The sequence below is a fragment of the Macrobrachium nipponense genome, chromosome 43 (assembly GCF_015104395.2).
Source record: "Macrobrachium nipponense isolate FS-2020 chromosome 43, ASM1510439v2, whole genome shotgun sequence".
NCBI classification, from domain to species: Eukaryota; Metazoa; Arthropoda; class Malacostraca; order Decapoda; family Palaemonidae; genus Macrobrachium; species Macrobrachium nipponense.
Window position 1 is genome coordinate 38378460 of NC_061104.1, and position 14742 is coordinate 38393201.

The 14742-nt window shown below is 41.5% G+C and overlaps 1 protein-coding gene across 2 annotated transcripts in view; it reads right to left on the reverse strand.

Moving 5' to 3' along the window:
* Positions 1-536: 536 nt before the first annotated feature.
* LOC135213663 (acidic mammalian chitinase-like) overlaps positions 537-14742 on the reverse strand; it is a 54332-nt gene continuing 40126 nt past the window's right edge. For both annotated transcript variants that reach the window (XM_064247721.1, XM_064247723.1), the window contains exons 10-11: positions 8865-9035; positions 537-2089 (exon numbers count right to left, since the gene is read on the reverse strand). In XM_064247721.1, the coding sequence (XP_064103791.1) occupies positions 1961-2089; positions 8865-9035 (300 nt within the window). In that variant the 3' untranslated portion in view covers positions 537-1960. The remainder of the gene's footprint in view (positions 2090-8864; positions 9036-14742) is intronic.

Here is a 14742-nt window from a genome sequence, read left to right on the forward strand (position 1 = left end):
CACGAAAAAAGCTTAGTAGAAAAAATATTTATTACCACAAATAACCTATTGCACAGGCAATTGAAGTTTTACATTGTGCAAAAATGCTAATGTGCTAGGAGATCTTTCAGCCTCGCAGCCAGAAGGCTAACTCCGAAGTGCTTGTAATGGGAGCATAGCCAGAAAATCTTTGAGCTGACAACTTGATTTAACCTTGATAAAGGTTTCTTTTTAATGACAGTAGCTTTGTAAGAGCAACTAGCATTCAATCCATATCAACGTCAAAGTAATCAAAGTGTGAAAGAGGTTACGTATGCCAGTATCCAGTGTCTTGTGCTCTCCCGCTTGAAGTTCTTGGGCTCTTCCTCACATCATAGAAAAAGCTCTTGCAGATTCAACTAGATTTACTGAACCTACCTTAGCCATCGCAACATTGACTTCAGCTAACTTTAAACACTTTGGAATACAAAAATAAATTTGTAGAAACTAAAATAATTACAATCACCACTTACGATGATGTAATAATATTCTAGTTCATGAAGGAAAACAAATAAATATTGTCGTCGTGATACGTTTTACTACAATCAGAAATTCACACTGTATTCCAGATATCTATGAACGAATCCATCTGAGAAATTCCAATTACTTCGGACATATATCATGTTTTTAAGTCTGAACTGTTTTGTTTTGTAGTGTTAACTAATATAATTTGCATTGTATTTTCATATTCTAGAGTAAATTTAGTGAGATTATGTCTTTTCAGTAAAATACAAATGGGAAATTCGATTAACAAAAGCTAATGATAACTGTACTATCTTCACTTTTCTTGCTGATTGTACATTATCAAATACATAGTAAGTCATAGAAAGACTAAAGTTTGATACATGAGATAACTGGTAATTTCATCTCTCACACTGAGAGAACTTGCCCCAAGTGAAATAAGTTTTAGTGCTTTCAAATGTAGGATCAGAAGGACTTTTTAATTCCTGTTATTTGTGAACATAATTAAGGTTGTACATAATTCAATTCCAATTAAAATGAGAGGGTTTTGGATCAGGATGCAGTAGTTGTCCCATTCCCATGTTACTTTTAAAGTTTGGAAGCAATTGTTGAATAGCAGCCAAGGTTTCTTGTGCTCCACAACAGAAGTGGAGTTGTGAATGTAAGTACAGACACCACCCTACTTACAAACGAGTTATGTTCTGGACAGCCGTTTGTATGTTGAATTGCTTGTTGGTTACTGTACTCTTCAATCAACACAATGCTGTACATTTTTTCATCCTAAAACAATACATTGTATATACAGTACTGTATGTACAGAATTGGTGCTGAAAAAATTTGAACTTATGGGCAGCAAAGAGGAGTGCTCAGAACACAACTTCAATTTGTGATCATGTTTGTTTGTATCTCTGAATGTTTGTAAGTTGAATGTTCATAAGTAGGATGGTGTCTACTGTAGCTTTTCTGAATTACATTATTGGAGACCAATGAATTTTGTCATTTTTTGTTGCCCCTGCTTTACATCTTTATTTGGTCTCTGACCCTCTGTAAGTTTACCAGATAAAGGCAGTCCCTGGTTATCGGCGGGGGTTCCGTTATCAGCAGGGTGCTGATAAGAGGAACCAGCCATTAACCAAAACTTGGTGATTTATGGTGCTTATGGCGCCATGTTTCGGTTAATGGTGCCTCTGTTAGGAATGTTTAGGTATGTTATGGCGCCATAAGTCCATCATCAGAACCTCATGGCGCCAATAACCGAAACTTGGTCCATTATGGCGCTAGACAAGTGCCTTAAAACCAGGTTGCCATTAACCAAGTCCGCCAATAACCGGGGACTGACTGTACATGCAACAGAAATTACAGATTCAACCTGAATAGGAAAAGAAACTCCAGATTTTAGTCCCTCAATTATCTGTGGAATATTGCAGGATTAATGATCTGGATCCTATAAGAAGTTGGTAGTGTCATTATTACAGCAATCCTAATAATCTGGTTCATTGCATAATGAAGTGTCCACATTCTCTGGTCTGTCACAGTTTTCAATCTCCTGATTCCAGTAGAGTGGGCTACACGACCGTAATATAGGGGCCCCATGCTCACATTCGTAGAACTGGAGAATGCAAACGAGAACAAGATTACTTATGGTCTAGATAGTTCATGTAGGAGCTACTGTTTTCCTTAAGTGATATTATTTTACATTTTATGAACATTAAGCCGGAGAAGTAGCACACCTACAATTTACATTTTACAGACACTATTGCCATAGAGAGCAACATACATTCTGATTACTGTATGTTCCTTTGAATGGATTATAAAGCCTTTATGTATTTTTCATTTCAACTAACAACTAACTTTCTTCAAGTTCCAAGAACACTGTATTAATTAATGATATTTGCTACTGCATAAAATCTTTACTCTTGATACTTGCTGGTATTTTAGGCCTTTTAGGTTAAATAAGGCTGTCATATGATGTACCAGTTAGTGTAAAGGTTTAGATAGCTATGACCTATTTATTTGCTTAAAATACACTAAAGCAAAAATAAAATGCCAAAAAATATTTTAAAAGAAACAATGTTTGACAGTGTAACTGAATATCTGAAAAAAAAATAGTCAGAATTTTTACTTTTATGTTTGTATTGGGGATAGAGGTATGCCTTGTCATAACTCCCAGTAAAAGCAGCCAGAGGAACATTGATTGCTGAGGAAACGTACGTAAATAGTATCGAGATACAAGTGAATAGAAATGGCTTTATTCTTGACATCCCATTTTATATCATGATCAAATCCTGCTACAAACTCACTACCAATAACATTAATGCCATATCATAATTGTTTATATGTCAGCCTTTCCATTTGAGGAGTTCGGTTCCAAATGAATTCTCTTCACTCTTTTCATTTCCCATGTTAGTGCCATGTTTCTCAACTGGCTCTAATTTGACATTTTTATTCTCAAATAGCTACTAACTATCTTTCTCCATTTCATCCATGCCTCAGGTACACTTATTCTTTTCTGCTTTCTCATTTTCTCTCAACAGTTACTTCACAGTCCAGTGGGCATCCTAAAAGTAAAAGAAATGGTCTCTCTCTTTTAAGACCTGCCAATCTTCAAACAGGGTCGTCATTTCCCCCTTTCTTCTCCATTTCATCTTGTAATGCATTTAAGGTATCGAAAATTTCTTATCCCATGTATATTTTGTAAATTTGAGCATCTCTTGTGACACCATCTATTGCACTGGGTACACATCAATGAGTTCACTTCTAGACATTTCCCACAAAAGCCACATGGCCACTTTCTTGATGGTACTTCTTCCTTTGCTTCCTTTCAAGTCGCGATAAACCTTGTTTTACTTATGATATGCTTGCTTTCAACAAAGCTGTAATATCCCATCCTCATAACTTGCTGTCAACCCTGGCTATCTGCAAGGCTATCTGCTAAAAAAAAAAAAAAAGCAGATCCCAGTAGCCTCATTCCACACTCCTTTGTAGTTTCCTTCATAAATATGTTAAACAACAAAGAATTCTCCATAGATCCTTGATAAGACATCAATATTTATCTCTCATTCTTTTGAATTCATCTGTCTAATGTGTGAGATCCATGAATAGGAGGTATAAACCAATCCACCTTGCATGGCAGCTTTTCTGTGGTTGGCTTATTGTAAAGACTTCCTCCATAACCTTTTCCACTAAATTCACAGCTGGGTCACATAATCGTGTTATTTTACAGTTTCTACAGTGTAGTGCATCTTCTTTACCATTGTATGCCATTGCTTAAAGACTATTTTTACTCCTTTACTACTATTTCTTCTTTAGGCTTTCATATATGGTATTCTGGTTAGTTAATGGATGACTGATGCTCCAGGTGCTTTTATTAAATTGATTGTTATTCATGCTAGTCCTGGTTGGCTTTTCCATTTTTCATTTTCCTGAGGGCCCTTTCCACCACCAAGTCACTTTCACTATGCCCTTTCCTTACACACACTGCATACTTCCTCCACGCATTTTGTATGCCGCCTTTCAGCAGTTTCCATCAACCACATTCTGATGTTATATTTAAAAACCCTTTACCTTTATATTCCATCATGACTTCTTCCTTCAGGTTCCATAATTTTATTCTTCTTATTTTTACTTCTCATGATCAAAGAAACTTGCAGAAATCTACTACTAAAAACTACTCAACTGGCATAAATGCAATCCTCCTCTTTCAAGCCATCTACAGGTGGTCCCTGGTTATCGGCTGCTTCGCTCTATGGCGCTTCAGTTTTATGGCGGTTTGCGAAAATATTCATTAAAAAATAAGGTGCTGATAACCGCTTATCAGCGCCATAAGTATGTTTTATTTCCTTAGACTTTCATGCTTCGCTTAATTAATGGCAATTTCTGCTTTATGGCACCCGGCCAAGAACGGAACCCCTACTGATAACCAGGGACCACCTGTACTTTTCATCAACATGAAATCAATCTGTTTCTTCTCCTGCATTGCTGAATATACCAACTTCTCTCAGGTTTTTGGATTAAGCAATGTATTTAGCAACTTCAATCAGGATTCCAGCACTGCTTCTCTGTTCTTATTTCTTTCTCTTTATATTACAGTGGTACCTCGAGATACGAAATTAATCTGTTCCGAGGCGGCCTTCGTATCATGAGCTTTTCGTATCTTGGACCGCATTTTACATGTAAAATGGCTAATCCATTCCAAGCCCTCCAAAAACACCCCAGTAAATTTCATAATAAAGCTAAATTGACCTATAAACAATGAAATACTACAACAATTTGGACCATCCAATACCTAACTTAATACGTACTGCTAACATACCTGTAAATAAAGTGTATTAGTGTGCATGCTATACAAGAAATACTGTACGTACATACGTACGTATGTAGTAAAATGTGGAAGCTTACCTTTCGAGTGAGGCTATCTCCGAAAGTGGCGACAGAGGAGGAGGGCAAATCGCAGATACGTACGTACACTTAACTTTATGAAACACACAAAAAAATGTAAGGACAACATACATAAACTAAACTTTACGAAACACATTAACAAAACTATAACACTTAACTTTACAAAAAACTAAAATAAAAAAAAAAATTGTCTTTTTTTGATTTTTACATTTTTTACTTTTTTTTTTTTTTTTTTTTTTTTTTTTTTTTTATTTCAACTATAATTAAAAAAAAATTTTGTCTTTTTTGATTTTTTTAATTTTTTACTTTTTTTTTGTTTTTTTTTTTTTTTTTTTTTTTTATTTCAACTTCACCACTTTCAACTTTCTGTTTTTTTAGTAGTATCACTTGGTTCTTCCTTTTGCTTACTAGTACTCCTACTACAGGCCTCTTTAAAAAATAACTATCCAAGGAAGATGGCTTCTGCCTACTTTTAACAATGTTCCTGAAACGACTCAGGCAAACGTCATTGAACTGTGCAAGCATACGACCTGTGTAAGCCTTTTCGGGGTGTCTCTTTTCTACGAATGATTGCACCTTATGAAAAGCAGATAGAGCATCCGTAATTTCTGCTGTTGTCATAGAGTCCTTGTCCTCCTCCTCGCCGCTGCTAGAGAACTCCTTGAACAACATTATGTTGCATGGCCCCCAACTCCTTCAGGTCATCCGTGGTAAGCTCCTCTTGGTGCTCCTCGAGAAGGTCATTGATGTCGTCCTCGTCGACGACCAGCCCCATGGACTTGCTGAGTGCAACGATCTCGTCAAGATCTGGTTGCAAAACAGTTTCAGGATCATCAACTGTTTCTGAATCTGCAGCACCAGCTTCGCCCATGTCAAATCCCTCGAAGTCTCAGGCAGATACGGCATCAGGCCAGAGTTTCCTCCACGAGAAATTCAAGGTTCGCCTCGAAACCTCCTCCCAAGCTTGGTCGATGAGTCGGATGCATATCACGATATCGAAATGCTCCTTCCAAAATTCACGCAAGGTGAGGTTTGTGGCATCGGTGATGTCGAAACATCTCTTGAAAAGATGTTCGTATACAGCTTCTTGAAGTTCGATATCACTTGCTGGTCCATGGGCTGGAGGAGAGGGGTGGTGTTAGGCAGAAGATAAAGAACCTTGATGAAGGAATACTCCGCTAGGATATCTTCCTCGAGGCCAGGAGGATGAGCAGGGGCATTGTCCAAACCAGCAGGCATTTCAGAGGGAGGCGCTTCTCTTCCAAGAATTTCTTCACTGTCAGGCCGAAGCACAGATTTACCCACTCGGTGAAGAAAAGTCTCGTTACCCAGGCTTTCGCATTAGCCCTCCATATCACTGGAAGCTTCTCCTTAAGCATTTTGTGGGCCTTGAAGGCTCGAGGAGTCTTGGAATGATAGACAAGTAGGGGCTTCACCTTGCAATCCCCACTGGAGTTTGAACAAAGAGCGAGCGTAATCCTGTCTTTCATAGGCTTATGCCCGGTTAGCTTCTTCTCTTCCTCCGTGATGTACGTCCGACGAGGCTTTTTTCCAAAAAAGGCCAGTCTCATCACAGTTGAAGACTTGCTGAGAACTGTAGTCTTCCTTGATCATCATCTCGTCGAACGTCTTTTTAAAGGCTTCGGCCGCTTTCGTGTCCAAGCTGGGTGCCTCCCCATACCGCACCACCGAATGGATGCCATTCCGTTTACAGAATTTCTCGGACCACCCATGCGAAGCCTTGAAGTCTGGGGTTGGCGTTGATGTCCCTTCTCCTCCGTCGTCTTCGGCCTGGGCAATCAAATCGCCGAAAATAGCGCTGGCCTTGTGGGAGATTGCCGTCTCCATTATCGTATCACCAGCGATTTCTTTGTCTTTTTCCAGACAAGAAGAAGCCTTTCCAAGTTATCGTGCATGTGGATCTTCTTGCTGGACAAAATAGTGACGTCCTTGGAAGGTGTAGCTGCTTTGATGGCATCCTTCTGCTTAAGGATGGTGCCTATTGTCGACGGATTTCGGCCGTATTCCTTGGCGATCACACTCAATCGTATACCAGCTTCATACTTCTTGATAATCTCCATCTTCGTGAATTTCAAGTTTCTTGGGACCCCTGACTACATATATACTGTATGTAATTATGTTATGTAGTACGTATACGTATGTAGTAAAGTTCTCACACAACACAATAAAGTATACTACAAAGAAATCACTAACGAATTTACGTTAATAAACGAAATCGTTAGAACGAACGAAAACCGCGTGCGTACGACACAGATGATGCCGTGCAGTGGCCGAAGAAGCATGCCGCTACATAGATACATGATGGGAGGGATGCTGACCAATAGGAGAGAAGGATCTCATGGTGGTGACTAGCATCAGGAACCAATGGGAGAGTGGGAGGATGGTGGCGAGTCCACGTACTCAGTTGGCGGCGCGAGAGTTTCAAAATTATCGGTGGTCCGGGCGAATCTCGGACTTTACAGCAACAACCTTTCATATCTTGAGCAATTTTCGTATGTAGAGCCGTAAAATATTTCGTATTTGCTTTCATATCTCGAGTTTTTCGTAAGTTGAGCCTTTCATATCTCGAGGTACCACCATATTATCATTATTTTCTCTGTCCTTATTTCTTTCTTTATTATTATATTATTATTTTCATTAAAGTCAACCAACGTATTCGCGTTCCTGAGATTCCTTGACTCGCCTATTCACGGATTTCTCTTGGGACCATATCTACCCATTATTCGCAGGAAATTCATGTATTCGCTGTAGTATTTTTAATTGAGAAATATTTGTAAATTTCTGTATTTTTATATTATTTTCATGACTTAATGCACTTTTTGTGATTAAAATTAGTATAATATTTAGTTATAAGCATTTTTAGAGGGTTTTTCTTGTGTTTGAACTATCAAAATAGGCAGTTACATATAAGCATTTTTAGAGGGGTTCTATGTATGTATTCGCGGATTTTAGCTATGCGGAGGGTTCTGGGACACATCCCCCACAAAAATTATCGGGGGATTTATTGTATTATTATTATTATTATATATCATTCAGAAGATGAAACCTATTCATATGGAACAAGCCTTCAGGGGCCACTGACTTGAAATTCAAGCTTCCAAAGAATATGGTATTCATTAGGAAATACAGAAAGAAGAGATCTTGCTGTAGCATCCCATCACTTCCTCAAAACGAGCTTTGTTCATCTTTCTGTGGCTATTTAAGTCCCTACTAGTATTCCCCACCCCCGCCTCTGACTGTGACTCCTGTCACTGCATATGATAACCTCCCCAAAATTATTTGTATCTTTACCTCCCTGACTGTGGCAACTAAAACGAAAATGCATGCATCACTTTTCTCAAGATCATCTAAACCCTCAACATTCTTCCATTTATTTGTCCCACTTCTATCAAATCGAATACTTGACTCGTATGCCTGTTTCATATTGTCATCACACATCCATTCCACCATAAGTTATTAGATTTTGTGTCATCTCCTTTGCACTTTGCCTCCTGAACAAGATAAATATACCTATTTCTCTTAGTCAGCATTTCCACCACATTCAAAATGTCCATTTCTAATTTTCTTACCCAGGAATTCTTTGCAATCTCTGCCAACTTAAGGCTGAAGGTTACTGGGTGCCATTTCTTCTGGAGAAACCAATTATCTTTTAACAAGTTCTACAGGCCCTTACTGACAAACTCAAATAACTCAAATTTCTCTAGGCTTAGGGCCAGCTGTTGACAAGTCACTAACAATTTTGAGTTTTATAACATACAGGTTAGGATTTTTTCTGGTAAAAAGTGTATTGAGTGTTGTCTGATGTGTGGAGAATGAAGAAGAAAGCTTTACAAATTTGCCAAACTATTTTATGTTCATGTGTGCAAGGGAACAGTGCAATACCAGGCTGTTTGTCAGTCTTAAAAGGGAACTACTTTCTTTAGTGGTAATACTATTGAAGGCATAAAAAGCACAGATCTTCTTACCTCATCACAGTTTTCGGCAGGGTACTTCAGATTCTCAATTTGACAGCTCCAGTACCTGCATTGACTTTTATCAACCTCATCCTCCCAGTTGCATCCGGGGATTGTGATATCGAAAAGTGTTCCTGGTGCACAGCTCATCAAGGTAGCGCCTCCATGTTCACATTCCCAGTACTGTAACAAGTGATGTCATTAAGCACATATCCTCAAAGTAAAATGGTATTCATAAGCTACTAATGTCATTTAATATCAAATTCACTCAACCTCGGAGTACGCACTGTAGGGGAATCTATAAGTCAAAAACAATCTGTTAGCATCACTGAAAAGCCCTCATTCCTAGTCATTCAGGGGTTCGAGTCTACCTAAGTACGGGTTACTTATCCCTTATTAATTCCCTTTCAGTTATGTTATTCCAAGGGTGAGTGATTTTGATATTAAGATATTTGTGGCTCAATGTTTGTGAATGTAAAAAAAATCACTGTGCATGTGAAAATTCATAAAATGCTATATGATGTATGTGGTTCAATTTTGTAATGTAAGCCTTTGGTGATTATGAATTTCCCAGATATGTTTTCTTTCCAGTAATCAACAAATGCATAGAAATCAGGCCTTAAATAGACTTGCTGTTCCTGGAGGCAATGGCCACGATGTTTTATGATAAAATATTAAGTCACCTTTGATCTAACTGGATACAACTAAATGGAAATCAATAACCACTGTTCAACATCCCTCACAATCCAGAAAATATACATATGCAGAGAGAAAGTATGTTAATACTGTTGTGCCAAATTCTAAATGCAATCTTATATCAAAGACCCAGCACACTGTTGGGGCGGGGATGCTTATGTGGTCTAAGGAAGACTGGAGCAAGCCATTTTAGACTACATACTAAGATGCATACTGGAGGTCTGCTGAACCTCTTTCTATTGTTCCAGTCCTTCCATTCGTCTTTTTGGCCAGATATCCAACTGTTGGCCACCAAAAACAAAGTGACAGGTCTTTGATGCAAAATCATTTTGATGGGAGTTGGAGTAAGGTACTCTTCTCTGCTCATCAACCTGATGTTCAGCAGGCTTCATTACCTGAGCACATCTTAATTGGACAGCTCATATTGCATATATAAGTAAATGTGAAAATACCTTAGATCACAGGACATTGGATGCTGACAGGTCAACCCTCATATTGCAATACACCACCTGAACACCTGAATTAGCCCTGGTCACCTGACCAGCCTGAACAACACCCCACAAAAATTACCAACAATTAGGTAAAATTTTAACTGCCAACACTACCAACGCTGCAGGTAAAATTTTAACTGCCAACACTACCAACGCTGCAGGTAAAATTTTAACTGCCAACACTACCAACGCTGCAGGTAAACATTGTTACCGAGTCACCTGTCCACGGTTGGCAGCACTGCTGTCAGCCGCCGGCTGACAGTGACTACTCACGTCAATCACTAAATCGCTTTTTGTTTCCTCGCCTGTCAAGAGGTTTCTTGCAGCATGCGAACCTCTGGTCACAGCCCGAACCCCTACTGCGTTATTGGATAAGATTGTTGATGCTTTAGCTTGTTTTGGATTTCGCCTTGGTTTTTCTCTCCTTGATTGATGATAATGGACTCGGACCGTAAAATGGACTCAACTGCAAAGGATCCTCCCCCAGCTAAGACTCCTCCAGACCATCCCAGTGAAGATGCAGCAACTCATCGCTACTGTACTGCCTGCAAACGGAGGATGAGTACACTCAAATACGATCAATATTCCTTGTGTATTTCATGTAGGAAGATTCAATGCAATATAGGTCGCAGATGTGACGAGTGTAAGGACTGGTCTACGGATCAGATGCAGGCTTATATTAAGCATAGGGAAGCTCTTGCTTCAAAGAGTAAAGGTAGGGTAGCTTCAGGGACTAAACCCAAGGTAGAGGAAGCTAGTGATTTGGAGTCAGTACTGTATAAGAAGTTAGAGGATAGGTTGACATCTAGTATGTCTGGTTTATTTACTACACTGATGTCAAAGTTGCAGGATGAGATGAAACTTAGCAATAGGGAACAATTTACTAACCGCTCTCTTCCAGCTCCCCTGCCTGTTCCGGAACCAGCCTTGATGGTTGGCGGGGGTCATGGAGATCCAAAAACCGAAAGGGTAGGAACTACCGTCCCCCCTGGCGAGGAGCAGGCAGTGTCTGCAGCAGAATTCCCTTATTCCCCTGAAAATGTAAGTCTGAAAGTGAAATCAGAAATAGGAATGATGCAGAAACTAAGAGTGTTAGGGATCAGCTAGGCGAGGCACAGTTCCAAGGGCAATTGCCTTCAGATCCTTTACTTAGTCCTGCTAGGTTAGGATCCCCATTGGATCCAGGGATCTGTTTGTTCCCGGCCAATACTGCGCCATTGGATCCAGAGATCTGTTTGTTCATGGCTAATACTGCGCCAAAGGTAAAATCTGGCCTTCCTCCTTCAGGGAGTTTCGTCTCGGTTCCGTCAGCGGTAGATACTCTGAATGCCCCCTCCTCTTCAAAGGTTCCCTTTCCGTCTGGAAGTACTTCAGACCTTTGCCCTTTGAGGGCTCCTCGAGCGTTGCTCAATTCAATTTAGCTGACTATAATGGTGATCTCTTAGGCGTTTCACAGGGTTATAGGTCTTTGGTTAGGCATTGTTTTCTTTTAGGTTTCAGTAATTTTCAAGACCACGTTCCTGAATTCTGTAATGATATATATCTAGAATTTCAAGGTGGAAAAGATTCAATTTATTTTCTTTCCCTTAAAAGGATGGCTTCTAATCCTTCTTTATCCCCGGGTTCATCAGTTCCTCTTCCCCCGGTTTCGGGGGTTTCTGCTTCAGTCTCAGAACATTCGGCAGACCCGCCTCAGGGGGTCTTATGCCTTCTCCTTTGGTTTCCCCTCATGAGAGTACTTTTGCTTCTAACGCAGCTGTGTCACGTTCCGCAGGTTTTTCCCCGTGCGGGTGAGGTGTTGATGTCTTCCCTGCCTTTGCAGGGTACTTCTTTCGGTATCCCTTCGTCTTCCGTTGGTTTCAGTGTTGCTGCAGCAGGTGCCTCGGTTACCTGTCCCACTTCTGCGAGCAATGGACCGAGAGTAGTTCCCGGTGTATCTTCCTCTGTTTTCCCCTCTCCGTCCTTCCTTCCTAAGGTAGGAGATATTCCGCTGGAATGAGGTACTGGTGTTAATTCGGTGTCGAGTTTGGTAGCAGGTCTTCCGGGTTTCCGGACTTTGTCGGGTCCGATGGTTGCTCTGCAAGGACAGTTTCGTTCGGATGTTTCGTGTTCAGCGGCGGTAGACGTTCGCGTAGGGGATGCGGCTTCTTCGCATGTTTGGGGAAGATCACCCTTGAATATTAGTTCGGTTCAATCCAGGTTGTTGAATCAAGGTCGTGAAGCACTAGGTCTGTGCAGCTCCAGCGGTATTTTGCTTCCACAAGAGGCCTAGAATCAGTCAGTAGCTTCCGCATCTCTTGGTAGAGGTGTTGATTTTGCGCAACCCTTTGTGGTTGGCTCAAATCTGGGTTTCATTTCTCCCGATGTTCAGTCCTTAGGTGTAGGTCAGGGAAGGTTAGGTTCTCCATCTCATCTGGGGGGTATTCCGGGAGTCGGTCTTGCCTCTGCTTCTCCTTCCGCTCAGGTGTATTCGAATGATGCAGAGAGAGAATTTTCTGTCGAGGACGAAGGTCCTCCTCCTCTGTTATCAGGCTGTTCAATGACGGTAGACAGTGAGTATCGAAGAATGATAAACTTCATTCACCTTCTGTTTCCTCAGTCAAAAGTTAATGAGGAACCCTTAAAACCTAGCCAAACTATGTTTGAAGAACTTTTCTCGACCAAACCACTGGTTTTGCATCCATCAAGCAAGTTGCCTTGGTTTGGGCATGTAGAACAAGCCCTGAGGGAGGCGGACTCTCGGTTAGCTGTGGTACCTGGGGGCGGGTAGGCAGGACTCGGCTCTTATTCCCAGTCGTAAGCCATTGTATGGCGTAGTGGGTAACCCTTCTTCGGGTTTCATGAAGAGTACCTCTGAACTAATCAGTGGAGGCGCTCCTTCCCAAGGTCCCTGCAGGTAACAGACTTGTCGGTATTTCGGTGAGAGAAGCGACCCTACTTGAAGACACCTTTAGGAATCAATCCGAAGCTCTGTCACATACTATGTGGATGCTCTCGGGCCTCATGGGTTTCTTAAAACGGGACGGGTATACTCCTTCTGATCCCGTTTTGTTCGATAACCTCGTCACGTCGGTGTCGATGGGCTTATCTCATCAAGTGAACATCTCAGCTGGCTGTACTACCTTTGTCAGCAAGAAGAGGAGGAACCTTTATCTGGGCCATCTCCCACCTCATTTCCCAGATATTCACAAGCGAGTTTTGTCCAGGGCTCTGCTGGCACTCTGTGAAACACACTTCAAGGAGAATGTATCATCCATTGTGAATTTTGTTTTCTCCACATCAGTAGTCGAGTCTCGGCAAGCCATTATTCGGCCAGGTCTCCCAAGAAAGTCAGGTTTTCATCCAAATCTTCGTCTGCTTCCTCCAAACCCTCTTCTAGCAAGAAGGGTTTTTGGAGATAGGATACACTGCCCTCATCGACGCCAGTAGGAGGTTGTTTGTCCCCCTTCGTAACAACCTGGGAGAAGTCGGGTGCGGAGAGTTGGGTGGTGGAGGTCTTGAGAGTGGGGTACAAGATCCCTTTCCATTCAGCCCCTCCACTATCCAATTCCCCAGTAGTTCTTTCAAGCTATTCCCCGCCATCCATCAGGGGGAAAGCTTTGGCGACGGAGATTCGTTCCTTGTGGAACAAGGGAGCATTAGAACTAGCTCCCCCCACTGCAGGCTTTTACAGTTGAATCTTCATAACCTCCAAGGCGAACAGTTCTTGAAGGCCCATCATAGATCTTTCAGGCCTGAACAGTTTCATTGTTTCCACGAAGTTTCGTATGGAAACGATTCGCTTGGTGCTGAGGTCACTCCAAAAACATGACTGGATGGTGTCAGTGGACCTCAATGATGCATATCTCCAAGTGCCAATACATCCGGAATCTCGGAGATTCCTTCGTTTCTCGGGTCCACTGGGAACCTTCCAGTTCAAAGTCCTGTGTTTCGGACTAACCACAGCACCTCAGGTGTTCACAAGGGTGATGGCTCCTGTTTCTGCTATCATGCATCGTCAGGGCTTCCGCATGAGGAGGTACCTGGACGATTAGCTAATCCAAGCCTCTTCCAGGGAGGAGGCTCTAAGAGCAAGGAACTTCCTTTTAAAGCTCTGCGAGACATTGGGGATTCAGATCAACACAACAAAGAGTTCCCTGTCCCATTCTCAGACTATCACCAATCTTGGCGTGAAGATTCAGACGCCTCTTTTGAAGGCTTTCCCCGACTCGAGAACGAGTGCGATCGATTATGAGACAAGTGGAGGTCTTCCTCTCGGACAAAGCACAACTTGCAAAAGAATGGAGAATCCGGATGCGTTCTCTGCAGGTACGTCTCAGGAATCGCTGGGACTTTCGGGAAGAGAATGCAGTGATAATCTGGGACGATTCCTGCCTCAAGGATCTTTGGTGGTGGTCAGAAGCTCATCTGACCACCGGCGTAAGCCTTAATAATTTCCGAGAATTAAAAGCCATAGAGGAGGCTCTGTTAAGCTTCAAAGATCAAGCCCAGGGGAAAGTCGTAGCACTCTTTTCAGACAACACTACGGTACTAGCTTACCTAAAGAGAGAGGGAGGTACAAGGTCGTCAACCCTGAACATCGTTCCGCAGAGAATCTTACGTTGGTGCAAAACCGCAAGACCTCATTACTTCCGCAGTTCATTACAGGAAAGCTCAACGTCCTAGTAGATGTGCTGAGCCATTCAAAAGAAGTCCGAGGAAGT